A 17,456-nucleotide genomic window follows, 5' to 3' on the forward strand; every position below is an offset into this window, starting at 1 on the left:
TCTGTCCTCTGTATAATCCATACAGTCTGTCCTCTGCATAATCCATACAGTCTGTCCTCTGCATAATCCATACAGTCTGTCCTCTGCATAATCCATACAGTCTGTCCTCTGCATAATCCATACAGTCTGTCCTCTGTATAATCCATACAGTCTGTCCTCTGTATAATCCATACAGTCTGTCCTCTGTATAATCCATACAGTCTGTCCTCTGCATAATCCATACAGTCTGTCCTCTGCATAATCCATACAGTCTGTCCTCTGCATAATCCATACAGTCTGTCCTCTGCATAATCCATACAGTCTGTCCTCTGCATAATCCATACAGTCTGTCCTCTGTATAATCCATACAGTCTGTCCTCTGTATAATCCATACAGTCTGTCCTCTGCATAATCCATACAGTCTGTCCTCTGTATAATCCATACAGTCTGTCCTCTGCATAATCCATACAGTCTGTCCTCTGTATAATCCATACAGTCTGTCCTCTGCATAATCCATACAGTCTGTCCTCTGTATAATCCATACAGTCTGTCCTCTGCATAATCCATACAGTCTGTCCTCTGTATAATCCATACAGTCTGTCCTCTGCATAATCCATACAGTCTGTCCTCTGCATAATCCATACAGTCTGTCCTCTGTATAATCCATACAGTCTGTCTCTGTATAATCCATACAGTCTGTCCTCTGTATAATCCATACAGTCTGTCTCTGTATAATCCATACAGTCTGTCCTCTGTATAATCCATACAGTCTGTCCTCTGCATAATCCATACAGTCTGTCCTCTGTATAATCCATACAGTCTGTCCTCTGTATAATCCATACAGTCTGTCCTCTGCATAATCCATACAGTCTGTCCTCTGTATAATCCATACAGTCTGTCCTCTGTATAATCCATACAGTCTGTCCTCTGTATAATCCATGCAGTCTGTCCTCTGCATGATCCATACAGTCTGTCCTCTGTATAATCCATACAGTCTGTCTGCCAGCGGTGTTTCCACTGTGTGTTATGATGAGAATAAGGCTTATGACATATGGACTGGACGTTGTGTGTGCTGATGAGAGAAGCGTGACTCTCCAGGTTTTTTTAATTAAATGTCTGTAGTGGGGTGGTTCCAAGGAAAAGAAGGAATGTCGATTGGGAATGGTGAGAAAATGTCAGGACACTGAAGCCAAAATATCAAGAGAAAAGCAAGTGTTTGAAATGCACAAGAATATCTATACATACCTCGTGAGACGTGAACTTCAGAGTTACAGACAAACCAGACAACCGGGGTATGAACCCAGGAGTAACATAAGCAGTTCTGTTTTAATCCCCTCATTATACAAAGCACTGCTTATCTTATTCTCTCTGTTATTATCACTGAGCATTCAAAGGAAACCAACTTCCCATCGATAACAACACTGGAAACACACATCTCCCTGTGTAACTGCCGGCTGGTTCCATCTAAGATCAGCGAGTCGGGGGAGCGTTTCAGGAGCAGCCTAATGAAAGCAGCATACACATCTGGGACGCACCAGAACGCGCGTTTAACGCATTTCACAGCGACAGGTGCTTTTATAATGCAGCAGCGAGCTGCTCGCGGACCTCAGAGGTGTGTTTAGCGGTCGCCAACCTGCAGACTTTATATCTTAAAAGCAAAAAACGTGCAGCCATTTAAGGTTTTTTTTAATGCATTAAGTGGTTACTGGTCCTGCGAATGAGCTGCTTCCACCTAATGATCAGCCAATAGCAGGCAGCGTTTTCCCCAGAGCCCCACCCTCCTACAGGAGCTCAGCGTGGGAGGGGGAGGGGCTAGGGCGGGCCCGGCACACGCTCGGTACGACCATGGACTATAAAAATACGACCGAGCAACCGGTACCGATCCGTTTTTATTCGCGTCTCTCCGATCGTTAACCACGGCAGTAATCGCTCGCTGGGAGTGTGCGATCTCACACACAGGTCCCATCTGGCTTGCACTCACCTGTAAGCAGGTCACCTGAATCAGTGACATCACTCAGATATGCTAATTAACGACACGTCCTGAAGCTCAGGAGCCACTTTCTCCGAGAGAGAGTTGGGTACACGAGCCCCAGGCAGAGCTCGATCTGCGCACGGCCTCAGTGCTCATCGCCCAATCCAAACCACTTTTACATCACACAACTCGTATATTGTAATATTGCCACTATTTGCACATTATTTCGGATAAACATGTATTAATGTGCACACATTTAGAGTTCAAATCTAGTCAACAGAATGGCAAATACTTTCAAGGTAGATAAGTTTTTTTTTACCTTCTGCCAACAGTGGTTGCTGAAGTCCAACTCTCCTGGCTTTTGGCTCCAGACGAAGCTGTAATAATGGCGTCCATTTTTTACAGTCTCTGGTCCATTCCCAGCCACCTGTGCCCCAGCACCCCCTCTGCTGCAGCTAGCACACGGCTAACCCCCTCTGCTGCTGCTAGCACGCGGGTAACCCCCTCTGCTGCTCCTACTCAACAGGCCACGTTCTCCTATGTTAGGCTCGCTGACACACTTAATACCTGCTTCTGTTTCTCATCGCTGTTGAAAATAGCTGTGAATTTCTGCGAACTTGACTGCATATATCTTTCTTTTTTGTTGTTCCACTGTGGTAACTGCGCTTAGCTGCGTAATTAAGCGTTGAGTGCTGCGCGTGTGCGAGTGGAACAGCTGATTATGAATAAAGAGCACGTGTGCGATATTACAAGGTCCGTTGATCATTGAGTTTATACATTTCTGTCTTTAGGATCGGATTCCTAGTAATTCTGTTTATCGCAGGACGAGATACAGTAGAATTTATTAATTGATTATAGAGGGTTGGTTATGTAGCAAACAGTCCACCCCTGTATTGGAGCCATGGCCATTTCCTTGCGTGTCTAATAGCTGAACACGACCGTGCTCACTGATGTATTTTATTATGACACTGGGACCATCCATTACTTGCTCTGAATTGGCAGTTTGCCCCGGTATACTCCCAGCTCTTCGTGCTTAATAGCTTTCAGTTTCTCCGTAATCGGCACACAGTGGCCGCGTCCTTTATGACTTTAAAAATTAAGACTTTATGCCTTTTTTAAATTCGAGACGTGTAGCACTTTTTCTAGTGATTGTCAGCAGACAGGTTATTGTTATGCTTCGGTCTTTCGGAAAATCTAATCTTTTTTCTCTATCCAGCTGTAAAGCTTATAAAGTTTGATTAGTGTTTCATTTGCGTTGTTAAAAATGGATACCAATTTTTAAAAATTGGACTAATCTAATCTTTGCAAGTAACATTTCCACTAAATGAATCAAATTAATTTAAACGCGAGTAACTTGACTTTGAAAGTTACTAATATTTCAAAGGTCCGGACAACCCCCATGGGTATAATATGCGAATGCTACGGAACAGTTTGAAAAGCACGTATAGGCTGCTGCCCTCTCCCGGCAGCAGCTGAGTGAATGAGAGGAATTTTGAACACCATATTCGAAAGTTCTAAAGAATTCTGTTTGAAAAATTTGACGCGTTGCGGTCTGCCTCGAGGAGAACAGCCGCCGTCATTCTGGACACGTCGCCAGATCTGCGCGAGTCGGCTCCGACCGGCGCATGTTATTTACACTTCAAACGCCGAAACACCCCAGCGCTCATTAATAAACCGCGCGGACCGCCGGCCGCCGAAGAAAACTGCGTTTCACTGCCGGGCGAAAAGAAGGACGAACGTCTTTCCGCGAGCCTGGCCTTTTGCCCCCAGTGAAGGACACGGAGTTCTGGCAGGCAGCGCACATCTTAATAACACCCGGGCCTGTGGGGACCCTTCTGACGCGCGGTACCGCCCGGCTGCCAGCGGCGTCTCGGCATAATAAATAAACAAACGTCAGAGACGTTCTCTGAACGTTGCGCTTGCTTTTTGCTTTTTATTCGATTTCATTGGCTTCTGAAAATGAACTGAAATTTGTTTGTGGTTTTTTGGGGGCCTGGAAATGGAGACAGTTATTTCATGGAAACTCTGAGTGGATGCGGATAGAAATGGCAGTTTCCTAATGATGAAAGCACATGTGGGCTGTTGGGAACATTTCAGCAGTGAACAGAATCGCCTTTAAAAGCTCATTATCACCCATTCAGCAGGCTGAGAGGGGCCTGTAACCCTGGGGGAACTGTCACTGAATTGAACCTCCTCAGCTTCACACACCAACAGCTGGGGCTTGAAATGAAGGATTTAGGGTATATTTTTATAGAACCTATAACCCCTTCCACGCATGTCAAATCACTTCACTGTCTAAATGTGTGTGTGTCTGTGGGGGGGTGGGGGTGGAGGAGGGGTGTGTGTGTGTCTGTGGGGGGAGGGGTGGAGGAGGGGGGTGTGTGTGTGCACATCTGGTTGATGTGCGGCATCCATTTTGTGTGGCATTGAAGCATTGGTGTTAAACTGGGGGAATATTCCGGGGCACAGTGAATTTTAAGATGTGGGATTGGACCAGGACATGCCTGGGATCTAAACCCAGGCCATAACTACATTGTTATAAATATCTGTGTGTCATGGGACTGTAATGACCTCACACCTCCCCCCCCCTTCCCAAACCCCCGCAGGACCTCGCTGCTTTGGTAGCCAACGGCACGGTGACCAGCAAGCCGCCCGTCACACTCAGGCTGGTCATCCCCGCCAGCCAGTGCGGCTCCCTCATCGGCAAGGGCGGCTCCAAGATCAAAGAGATCAGAGAGGTGAGAGGGGCGGGGCCTGAGAGGGGTGGGGTCAGATCAAAGGGGCGGGGCCTGAGAGGGGAGGGGCCTGAGAGGGGTGGGGTCGGAGCAGAGGGAGGGGCCTGAGAGGGGTGGGGTTGGAGCAGAGGGAGGGGCCTGAGATGGGAGGGGCCTGAGAGGGGAGCCATGGCTCATGCCCCCCCCAATCGTACATATTTAATTTCTAATGAGAGCAGATCATTCTGTATGTGGAATAAAAGGCTGCTCAGAAAGTGCGGGTGGGGGTGGGGGGTGTGGGGAGGGCTCATATTCGGGTGCTGCTGTCTGACCCCCCTGTTGCTGTCCTGCCAGGGCACGGGGGCGCAGATTCAGGTGGCAGGGGACCTCCTGCCCAACTCCACCGAGCGGGCTGTGACCATATCGGGCACCCAGGACGCCATCGTCCAGTGCGTCAAACTCATCTGCGCCGTCATCCTCGAGGTAGGGTGGCTCCTCCCATAACCCCGTAACAACCGCATCGCACCCGCATCTCACCTGCATAAACACCCGCATCTCACCTGCATAAACACCCGCATAAACACCCGCATAAACACCCACATCTCACCTGCATAAACACCCGCATCTCACCTGCATCTCACCTGCATAAACACCCGCATCTCACCTGCATCTCACCTGCATAAACACCCACATCTCACCTGCATAAACACCCACATCTCACCTGTATAAACACCCACATCTCACCTGCATAAACACCCGCATCTCACCTGCATAAACACCCACATCTCACCTGCATAAACACCCGCATCTCACCTGTATAAACACCCACATCTCACCTGCATAAACACCCACATCTCACCTGCATAAACACCCACATCTCACCTGCATAAACACCCACATCTCACCCGCATAAACACCCACATCTCACCTGCATAAACACACGCATCTCACCTGCATAAACACCCACATCTCACCCGCATTAACACCCACATCTCACCCGCATAAACACCCACATCTCACCTGTATAAACACCCACATCTCACCTGCATAAACACCTGCATCTCACCTGTATAAACACCCACATCTCACCTGCATAAACACCCGCATCTCACCTGCATAAACACCCACATCTCACCTGCATAAACACCCGCATCTCACCTGTATAAACACCCACATCTCACCTGCATAAACACCCACATCTCACCTGCATAAACACCCACATCTCACCTGCATAAACACCCACATCTCACCCGCATAAACACCCACATCTCACCTGCATAAACACACGCATCTCACCTGCATAAACACCCACATCTCACCCGCATTAACACCCACATCTCACCCGCATAAACACCCACATCTCACCTGTATAAACACCCACATCTCACCTGCATAAACACCTGCATCTCACCTGTATAAACACCCACATCTCACCTGCATAAACACCTGCATCTCATCTGCATAAACACCCGCATCTCACCTGCATCTCACCTGCATAAACACCCACATCTCACCCGCATAAACACCCACATCTCACCTGCATAAACACCCGCATCTCACCTGCATAAACACCCACATCTCACCCGCATAAACACCCACATCTCACCCGTATAAACACCCACATCTCACCTGCATCTCACCCACATAAACACCCACATCTCACCCGCATAAACACCCACATCTCACCTGCATAAACACCCGCATCTCACCTGCATAAACACCCACATCTCACCCGCATAAACACCCACATCTCACCCGCATAAACACCCACATCTCACCCGCATAAACACCCACATCTCACCCGCATAAACACCCACATCTCACCCGCATAAACACCCACATCTCACCCGCATAAACACCCGCATCTCACCTGCATAAACACCCGCATCTCACCTGCATCTCACCTACATAAACACCCGCATCTCACCTGCATCTCACCCGCATAAACACCCACATCTCACCCGCATAAACACCCACATCTCACCCGCATAAACACCCGCATCTCACCTGCATAAACACCCGCATCTCACCTGTATAAACACCTACATCTCACCTATATAAACACCCACATAAACACCCACATCTCACCCGAATCGCACCTGCATAAACACCTGCATCTCACCTGCATCTCATCTGCATAAACACCCGCATCTCACCTCCATAAACACCCACATCTCACCTGCATAAACACCCGCATCTCACCTGCATAAACACCCGCATCTCACCCGCATCGCACCTGCATAAACACCCTCATCTCACCTGTATAAACACCCGCATCCCACCCGTGTCCCACCTGTGTAGGCGGGTCCCAATACAGGCTTAGAGATGCTGCTCTTTTCCCTCCTCCACAGTCCCCCCCGAAAGGCGCTACGATTCCGTACCGCCCCAACCCCTCCCCTGGAACAGTCCTCCTCCCTGGGAATCAGGTGAGAACAGATCTTAAAAGACTACAAATCCCAGAATGCTTAGCTCCACCAATATCAGTGAGTCTGTGAGCTTAACCAATCAGCACAATCTTATGTTATGTTTCAAGCATTCCATCTGTTGCACATGAAATTCCCCTGACCGGCTGGATTTGTGCAACTCAAGCTAATGTGTTTTTTCTAAATCATCTTCTGGTAAAGAGCAATGAAAGGTGTTTAAGCCAGTAAGCCTGAGAGCTGATTTTGTCCTGTGTACAGGTGTATGACACCTCTGAGTTTGGGTCACACCCGCTGTACTCAGTGACACAGGGAGGTCTGGATCTGCAGCAGGTGAGTCTTACCTGAGCCCGCCCCCTGTCTGCCCTGCCCGCCCACATGCAGGAGGGGGGGTTAAAGAGGGGTGCGGTGACTGAGCCAGGCGGGCACTAGGCGGGCACTGCCAGTAAACCAGAGGCAGTATGCTGATACTAATGAGCGTCTGCACTGTCAGCATCTCAGCACCACAAAACAACAGGGCCCTGCCACAACTGCACTGCTGTACCATAATGGGTTTTAATGATCGGACGTGTGTGGTTGTGTGTGTGTGTGTGTATAGTGTGTGTCTGTGTGCGTGTGTGTGTGCGTGTGTGTATAGTGTGTGTCTGTGTGCGTGTGTGTCTGTGTGTGTGTGTGTTTCAGAGTGTGCGCTCTTTAAGCTTGGCCCTGGCCACGCTGGGCTGTTCTCTGTATTAGAGAGATTGCGCTCAGTGATAAAGAGCAGCAGAGTGGGTCTGCAGCTGGAATGTGATTAGAGGCCTAATGGCTGCTCTCATAATGAGAGCCTCCAGTGCTGGGGGGGGGCCTGGGGGTGGGGGTGGGCCTGGGGGAGGGCAGGGGGTGGGGGGGAGTGGGCCTGGGGGAAGGCAGGGGGATGCTTTTATCCCACACTAAAGAGCATGCGCAGAGCACTCACAGGACTTGACCACAGTGAGCTGGTGAGACTGATGGGAGACAGTGCCCCCTTGTGGCTGTAGGGAGCTGGGCGTGTCTGTGTGAGAGAGCAGCTCCTACGGCCTGGTGTTTACAAACCCTGAACGCTGTCTGCTTTCCTAAACCCTTAACACCGGTGTTCCTAAACCTGAACACTGTCTGCATTCCTAAACCCTTAACACTGTGTGTTCCTGAACCTTAACACTGGCGTTCCTAATCCTGAACGCTGTCTGTGTTCCTAAACCCTTAACACTGCAGTCTACACTCTACCTGAAGGGGGCAGTATCCTCACATTCAGAGGCAGGTGTAGAACCAGAGCCCCAGCCACAGCACGCTCAGTCCCTGCGCAGAGCGCACCTTCTCCCCCTGACATGGGGTTCGAACACACTGGGTTTGGGGCTCGGACACACTGGGATATTGTGGGCGCCAGAACCTGAGAAAGCAGCTCCATCTGCCACTGTGCTCCTCTCTGACCTCACAACGCTTCAGCTTCAGGCAGAATAATGAACCTGACTGACTGACTGAGTTAGCCAACATCAGCTGGCACGGGCCGTGATGTCACTGTCCTAACTTTCATTTTCTCAAAACTTCCTGTTTGTTTTCAGGCCTACACTATACAGAACCAATATGGCATTCCGCACTCAGAGGTAAGAGCCTTTCCGTGCGCTAAGTGCTGTCTCTGCTCCTCCAGCCTGTTACAGTATCGTTTGCACATGGGCTTTTTGGCACAGAGTCAGAGGCAGCCTTATGACAGTGCTCTCTAATAGTCTCTGTGCTTTCTCCATAAATTCTCCACTAATTCAATCTCCCTTCCTCCTCTCCCTCCCTCTACCCTCTCTCTCTCTCTCTCCCCCCCCATCTGTCTCCTTCCCTCTCTCTCTCCCCGTCTATCTCCCTCCCTCTCCGTCTCTCTCCTCTGTTTCTCTCCCCCTCTCTCTCCCCCCCCCTCTCTCTGCCTCTTTCTCTCCCCCTCTTCCTCTCTCTCCCACTCACTCCCCCCTCCCCTACTCCCCCCCCCTCTCTCTCTCACCCCAGCTAGCTAAGCTACATCAGCTCTCTCTGCAGCAGGGTATGGGAGCTGTGGGCCAATCAACAGCTTCAGTTCTTCCTGGTACGTGAGTGGCTGCTTACAGGCCTGGGGGAGGGGTCACAGTGGTTTGGGGGGTGTGGTTTGTTGGGTCTTGTCCCAGACAGGCCACTGCTGTTGCACCTGATCCAGGTACCCTGTCTGTGCCCATCCATCTATTACACTCACAGTGTAAATATTCATCTGTTACACTCACAGTGTAAATATCAATCTGTTACACTCACAGTGTAAATATCAATCTGTTATACTCAGTGTAAATATTCATCTGTTACACTCACAGTGTAAATATTCATCTGTTACACTCACAGTGTAAATATCAATCTGTTACACTCACAGTGTAAATATTCATCTGTTACACTCACAGTGTAAATATTCATCTGTTACACTCACAGTGTGAATATTCATCTGTTACACTTGGTCTGTGTGTAATCATCCAAGGTGTAATTTCTCTTCCACAGCAGTGGAACTTCTGGAACAATGTACACATTTCTGGACACACACAAACACACAGACCCACACAAAAACACAGCCACAGCCATAGACACACACACACACACAAGCTACTGAAAGAACATTAAAAACAGCTTTAGTGGATTTCTCCCAGTGGTTTCCCACATTCATTTGAATTGAAACCCTACATTTATCTGAGTAATGTGTGCAATGAAATCTCTCTCCTTAACACACACACACACACACACATACAAACACAGCCATAGCCATAGACACACACACACACACACACATACACGGACACAGACACAGACACACTCACACACAGTCAGACGGACACACACACACATACAGCTCATCCAGAATGCAGCAGCACGTCTGGTTTACAACCTCCCTCGTGACTCCCACGTCACTCCCCTCCTCATCTCCCTCCACTGGCTACCAGTGCAAGCTCGCATCCGGTTTAAGACACTGGTGCTTGCTTTCCAAGCAGTCAAGGGGTCAGCTCCTGGTTATCTGCAGAAGATGATCAGACCCTACAAGCCGGCCAGATCGCTCCGATCGGCTACTACAGGGCGGCTGATTCCTCCCCCTACACGAGCAGCAACAAGGTCTCGACTCTTTGCAGTTCTGGCCCCACGATGGTGGAACGATCTTCCAGTGGAGGTCAGAACAGCAGAGTGTCTGAGCACCTTCAAACGGAAACTCAAGACGCACCTCTTCTCTGTATACCTCTCTCCTCTTCCCTAAACCCTCTCCCATAACTATAAAAAAAAAAAAAAAAAAAAAAAAAAAAAAAAAAAAAAAAATTTTTTTGGTTCAGACTATCTTGTTTCTCCTTACTGTATGCTACTATAGTAAAGGCTTTTTATCTACATTTTATTCAATGGACTTAAGTGGACTTGATCCTGAGTTTGGTTACACTGTTGTAAGTCGCTCTGGATAAGAGCGTCAGCTAAATGCCTATAATGTAATGTAATGTAATGTAATGTAATACAGTCAGACAGATACACACACACAGTCAGACGGACACACACACACACACACACACACACATACAGTCAGACAGACACACACACAGAGACCAGAGACATACATACATACATACATACATACACACACACAGGTATGTTTTCGTTAGTAAACATTGTTACAGCCAGCCCCTAGTGAGTCGCAAAATAAAGCACAGAAAATCAGAGGTTAATAAAGGAGATGAATTTATCTATGAAAAGAGGTGGTGATATTAACAGAAACGGAACACAGGCAGCACGGAACCTGGAGGGGTGAATCCTCTATGACATCACAGGGCTCCTCCTGAGGGTTCTGTCAGGTGCTGCCAATCCTGCAATTAAAGAGAGGAACAAACCAAGGAAAACCAGGGAACTGAACTCCACCAGGGGCAGCAGTCTGAGGGCTGTGCTGCGGAGGGACGTGTGCTGCATGTGTGAAGGGTGTTTTGGGTGCTGAGCTGTGTGGGCCTCGGGCGAGAGAGAATGACCTCTGACCCCTGGAGCTCCTGTACGAGGGTATTACTGACAAAATGGCGGCAGTGCACTCTGGGATTACTCACATTCCAGGGAGGATTATAAAGTCAAATCAGCATTAAACAGGCGGAGAGCAGGAGCAGCTACATGATCCACACTATCCTCAGAGTATCACAACCAGGACACAAAGGCATTCCTCTATCACTTTACACTGGGAAAGGACTACTAATCAAGCCTTACTCTCAGTAGTAACCCAGGAGTAGTAATGGGAGGGGAGTATTAGCAGAAGCATTACTGCAACAGTGCTATAGTTGTACTGTAGCAGTAGAGGCAGTGGTTGAATAGGTAGGAGTATTACAGGATGGTAGTGTGTATAGCTGTAGGACTGTAGGTGAGTAATAATAGTATTAGTGGTGATTAAAGGAGCCAGATGTGGTTAAAATGTAGAATATGATTCTGATGAACTCTCCTCTCTCTTCAGGAATGGAGCCACCAGGGTCCCAGACAACCTCACAGGAGCTCCTGATCCCCAACGACGTAAGAATACCCCCACCCCCTCCACACTATACCCCCACCCCCTACACACAATACACCCACCCCCTATACACCAAACCCCCACCCTCTCCACACAATACCCCCACCCCCTACACACAATACACCCACACCCCTAACCCCCTCCACTCAGTACCCCACCTCATCTAACCTCCTTCACACAATACTGCCACCCCCTCCACAAAATACCCCCACCCCCTCTAACCCCTTCCACTCAATACCCCACCCCCTCTAACCCCCTCCACAAAATACCCCCACCCCCTCTAACCCCCTCCACACAATACCCCCACCCCCTCTAACCCCCTCCACACATTACCCCCACCCCTGTCCGACCCCCCTGGACCCCCCCTCTCCGGGGCCGGGCTGGCATGCTCCAGATTCCTGTGAAACTGGCGCCTCCCAAATCCAGCCCTGCTGTTCAGATCCCTCTCACAGCCTGCTGGGCGTCGGCCAATCCCCCGCTGGAGGTGTCAATCACTCTGCGTATGTCACTGTGACCCCGCCTCCACTGGGGCTCAACCCCCCCATTTCAGCAGCACCTCACTAACACACCAAACACTACCTAACCTAGCACCTACCTAACACCTCACTAACACACCAAACACTACCTAACCTAACACCTACCTAACACCTCACTAACACACCCAGCAGCACCTCACTAACACACCCCCTACCTAACCTAACACCTACCTAACACCTCACCAACACACCAAACACTACATAACCTAACACCTACCTAACACCTCACCAACACACCAAACACTACCTAACCTAACACCTACCTAACACCTCACTAACACACCCAGCAGCACCTCACTAACACACCCCCTACCTAACCTAACACCTACCTAACGCCTCATTAACACACCAAACACTACCTAACACCTCACTAACACACCAAACACTACCTAACCTAACACCTACCTAACACCTCACTAACACACCCAGCTGGACCTCCCTAACACACCCAGCACTACCTAACACCTCCCTAACACACCCAGCAGGACCTCCCTAACACACCCAGCACTACCTAACACCTCCCTAACACACCCAGCAGGACCTCCCTAACACACCCAGCACTACCTAACACCTTCCTAACACACCCAGCAGGACCTCCCTAACACACCCAGCACTACCTAACACCTCCCTAACACACCCAGCAGGACCTCCCTAACACACCCAGCACTACCTAACACCTCCCTAACACACCCAGCAGGACCTCCCTAACACACCCAGCACTACCTAACACCTTCCTAACACACCCAGCAGGACCTCCCTAACACACCCAGCACTACCTAACACCTTCCTAACACACCCAGCTGGACCTCCCTAACACACCCAGCACTACCTAACACCTTCTTAACACACCCAGCTGGACCTCACTAACACTGAAAACACGCTGGTTTTACGCTCCAATGGGAGCTCAGTCTGCACGCTGCACCGCCTCCCACGGCGCTCCGCCCCCCCCCCCCCCCCCCCCCCCCCCCCCCCCCCGCGTGCACCTCAGGAAGAGAGATGCGTCTGCAGAACAGAGAGAGGAAATAGAATCAATATCCACTCAGCTGACGGGGGCTGATGAGAGGCAGGAGCAGAGCGAGGGGGGGGGCGACTGAGTGAGCCTGACAGATGGACTGACCCATGATGCACTGCAGGGAGATAAACAGGACCAGTTCATTTAGGTCCGGCTCGCCCACACAAACCCAGAAGAGTCTGTAGCTTTATGCTGGAATAACTCAGCCGTGCTCAGGCTCAGAGCCATCTCTAGGCTGGCGGCCATCTTGTCTTCATCACGAATAGATAATAAAGCCACCTGCGCTGAGCTGGGTCCTCTGGGTTTTTAACACACCGAAGGCCCTCCATCCTGCTTACTTATTTTACTTTATCTCACTTTCACTCTCACTCACGCTGTGTCCTTAGTGCTTCCTCCCAGGGTTGCAGTTGTTATGGTGTTTTGATTACTTTATAAGCATAGTTTTGCTGGTGGGCCACTGTGTGTGTCACCATGGATACGGGTGTTTGCTGAATAAATGTAATTGCCGGTGCAGACGCACTGACTGTTCGAGTGCGGCACTGGTCCCGTTTACTGACCTCTCAGGCAGTTGAGCGAAATTCCTGCTTTAATATTTGAATATTTAATTTTTCTGCGTCTCTGGCAGCTGATTGGCTCCATCATCGGTCGTCAGGGCACCAAGATCAGCGAGATCCGGCAGGTGTCCGGTGCGCAGATCAAGATCGGCAGCCAGCTGGACGGTGGCAGCGATCGGCTGGTCTCCATCACCGGCTCGCCCGTCAGCATCGGCCTGGCTCAGTACCTCATCACGTCCTGGTAAGAGCTGCGGCGCCTGCTCTGCCCTGCCGGGCCACCAGGGGGCAGCAGAGCTGCAGGCCACACAGGGCCTAACTTAACGCCGGTTTACTGTACTGAACCCGGAGCCTTGAAACAGACAATAGGCACAATTCGGAGACATTTGCAGTGGACGATGATGCGCAGTCACAGAGAACTTAGTCTATTCACTCTTTTCTCAAGGTTTCTCATGGTTTTACTTATAAATTTTCCCACTTTTACAAATGTTAAAAAAACCAAAACACACAAATGTAGAAAAGTTACGTTGCATTTTGACATTGCAAAGATAAAAAACAGCAGAAAAAGAGCCTAGGTTCTTTTCACGCGGCAAGTGGTGAATCCTAATGAATTTCACCTGATTCTGTTTCCTCTCTGAAGCCCCCATTCCACCCTCACAGCCCTGCCGCTCAAACGTGTGACACCTCACAAACACACACACCTCCCTTATGATTTTACCTTTATTAAATAATATTTTTATTTCTCTCTATTTAACATGTCTTTTATTTAACCCTTTAATTCTATATATCCTGACCCCTCTCCCTCCTGTCTCCCTCACTCTCTCTCCCACCCTCTCCCTCCTTCTCTCCCTCTCTCTCTCCCACCCTCTCCCTCCTTCCCTCCCTCTCTCTCCCTCCCTAACCCTTCCTTTTATGCTTTGCTGCAGTTTAGAGACGGCGAAGTCCACTGCTCTGTCCTCCTCCATATCCACCCCCCTCGACCTCAACATGACCTTCGCCCCGCCCCCCGCCGCGGCCACGCCCACCCCCGCCACGCTGGCGGTCATGGGGGGCCTCCCGCACACGCACATGCTGGGCACCCCCTACACCCTGCCCCTCTCCAGCCTCCTGGGGGTCAAGTCCGTCCCCTTTCTGGCCCTCTCCGCCCCCACTGCCACGCCCACCGCCATTAGCCCCGCCCACGCCGCCGCCCTCGCTTCCTACACCGCAAAAATCTCCTCTGTCAACGGGATCAAGAAGCCGGAGAGACAGAAGTTCGCTCCTTACTGACGTCGACCTCTGACCCTCCCCCCCACCTCCCCCCCGACCAGGCACCCATTTCCCACAGCCGTCCTTGGACAGGAGTGAGGGAGGGGTGGGACTCCCCCCCCCCCCCCCGCCTGCGGTATACTCAGTCAAAGGAAAAGACAATGAAAGAGACTCTTTCTCTTCTTTCTTAGTTTGGGGGGGTCTCAACCATCAAACACTGAAAGGGACTCAGGTGTGGGTGGCACATGCCCTTATATAGGCAAGACTGTGCCCCCCCCCCCCACCCCCACCCCCACCCCAAACAACCCCCAGGACAACCCCACCCTCCCTCCCAACCACCCAACCACTAACACGCCCAATCCACCCCCACCCCCCCCCCCCCCCCCCCGCCACCCAACCACTACCCCAAACGCACCCCCTCCCTGGTGAAGGGTTCGCTCTGTCGCTGAGACTGTTAATGCTGCACTGCTGAATGAGTCTAACCTGGATGTGTGCACTTTTATACAACAATATCTCTCTATGCTCCTTCCTCAACTTTTTACAAAATATTAAATGTAACAAAAAAACAAAATGTCTAAAAAAATGTAAACTTCTCGATACTCTTCCTTTTTAATGTGGTTTTATTTCCTTTATTTAAAAATGTGAAGTCTAATTTATTGTATTTGTTTTTGATTTTGATTTGTTTTTGGGTTTTTTATGATTATTGTTTGTTTTCAGAATCTGCTGAAGGTGCAAACACAACTATCATGTTCTCCATGTATTCCCGTGTTATGATCCAACAGCTAAATGAACATTCATGCTTCAGACTGAGACTAGATTATGATTAAGGTTTTTAAAATCCGTTTTTGTGAAATATAAAGGTGTGACTGCAGGTGAACCCAAATCGCAGAACAAAGTGGCTTCCGCTGGTGCAGGAGAGCGGATAACACGCTGCAATCTTGGGCAGCCTGCTAGCCACAGCTGCTGTGCATGGGAATACTGCCCCCTAGTGTTGGGCTGAACACCCAGCACACACAGACTGTTGCATCTCCACAGAACTATCGAGAGGGCGAGGTGAAATTTGGGAACATGCACATGCTAACATGCTAACGGACAGCGTTAGCTGCAGTCTGCTGCCACCAGCTTCTGTTCTGGTCTGTGTGTACATAGGAACATGTCGGCTTTTTAATTTTTATTTTTTGTTTGTTTTATTCTGTTAAATATAAAAGTTTTTCTCTGTTTTCTGGATTTGGCCAGGTATGCAGATATCAGCGTTCTGTAAACAGTTTATTTTTTAAGGCAGCTTTGTACTCAGTTCATGGCATGAATATGATTTGACACGAGGTCTATGCAAACTGTGTGTGTAGCTCAGTAAAGCAGTTTGGGTTCTGAATGGGCGGCAGCAGCAGTACTGATCAGAAAGGGCTAGCCCAGCATCACAGGCAGGTTACAGACACAAGCCCTCTCAGTGCTGCCCCCTGGTGTGTGGACTGAAACACACACCACACAATCCAGCATTAATCACACAGTTCTCATGTGCGCACTCGCACTCACACGCACTCCACACACACCCGCACTCTCTCCCTCCCACACACACACACTCACACGCACTCCACACACACCCGCACTCTCTCCCTCCCACACACACACACACACTCGCACGCACTCCACACACACACCCGTACTCCCTCCCTCCCACACACACACACTCGCACGCACTCCACACACACACCCGCACTCCCTCCCTCCCACACACACACACTCGCACGCACTCCACACACACACCCGCACTCCCTCCCTCCCACACACACACACTCGCACGCACTCCGCACACACACACGCGCGCATGCACGCACGCACTCCTACTCACACACACACTCGCACGCACTCCACACACACACGCGCGCGCATGCTCGCACACACACACTCCCTCCCACACACACACACGCATGTACGCACACACACGCACGCATGCATGCACGCACTCCCACAGTCAGGCGTGCGCACACACAACCACACAAACGCACACACTCCACGCACACACTTGCACTCCCACGCACATACACTCATACATGTATACACCCCACATGATAACACAAACAACTTGCTACCATTAATGTTTGCATTAAAAAAAAAAAACGTTTTCCACCAAGGCCAAAATTATTTTGGAATTTAATGACTAGTATTTTAAATAGAATCATAACTTTGTTGTTGTGTAAAGGTTTGTCATAGTTCTACCTGAAAAACTTTTTTTTAAATATGTTTTTGTTCAGTTTGATCAATGTCAGTCAAATAAATAACTCCAATACTATATTTATTTTTCTTGTCGTATTAATGTCACATTTGAAATCAGTTGTAATTGGTCAGCTGTTAGATCAGTCACCTGTGTGTGTGTATGTGTGTGAGCGTTTGTAGTGTGTGCATGCGATCACACGTGTGCGAATGTCAGTGTATTTATTGTGTGCATGTGATCATGTGTGTGTGGCATGTGTGCACATGATCACACGTGTACCTATG

At 49.7% G+C, this 17,456-nt stretch overlaps 1 protein-coding gene across 2 annotated transcripts in view; it reads left to right on the forward strand.

Moving 5' to 3' along the window:
• Window positions 1-15,208, forward strand: part of LOC118208502 (poly(rC)-binding protein 3-like) — a 55,592-nt gene extending 40,384 nt beyond the window's left edge. The window contains exons 6-14 of one of the 2 annotated variants that reach the window (XM_035383244.1): window positions 4,558-4,689; window positions 5,020-5,148; window positions 7,017-7,091; window positions 7,347-7,418; window positions 8,663-8,704; window positions 9,093-9,168; window positions 11,560-11,615; window positions 13,787-13,956; window positions 14,639-15,208. In XM_035383244.1, the coding sequence (XP_035239135.1) occupies window positions 4,558-4,689; window positions 5,020-5,148; window positions 7,017-7,091; window positions 7,347-7,418; window positions 8,663-8,704; window positions 9,093-9,168; window positions 11,560-11,615; window positions 13,787-13,956; window positions 14,639-14,981 (1,095 nt within the window). In that variant the 3' untranslated portion in view covers window positions 14,982-15,208. The remainder of the gene's footprint in view (window positions 1-4,557; window positions 4,690-5,019; window positions 5,149-7,016; window positions 7,092-7,346; window positions 7,419-8,662; window positions 8,705-9,092; window positions 9,169-11,559; window positions 11,616-13,786; window positions 13,957-14,638) is intronic. The other variant, XM_035383245.1, reaches the window with a different exon arrangement.
• The last annotated feature ends 2,248 nt before the right edge of the window (window positions 15,209-17,456 follow it).

This window comes from Anguilla anguilla, chromosome 11 (assembly GCF_013347855.1).
Source record: "Anguilla anguilla isolate fAngAng1 chromosome 11, fAngAng1.pri, whole genome shotgun sequence".
In the NCBI taxonomy this organism is placed as follows: domain Eukaryota; kingdom Metazoa; phylum Chordata; class Actinopteri; order Anguilliformes; family Anguillidae; genus Anguilla; species Anguilla anguilla.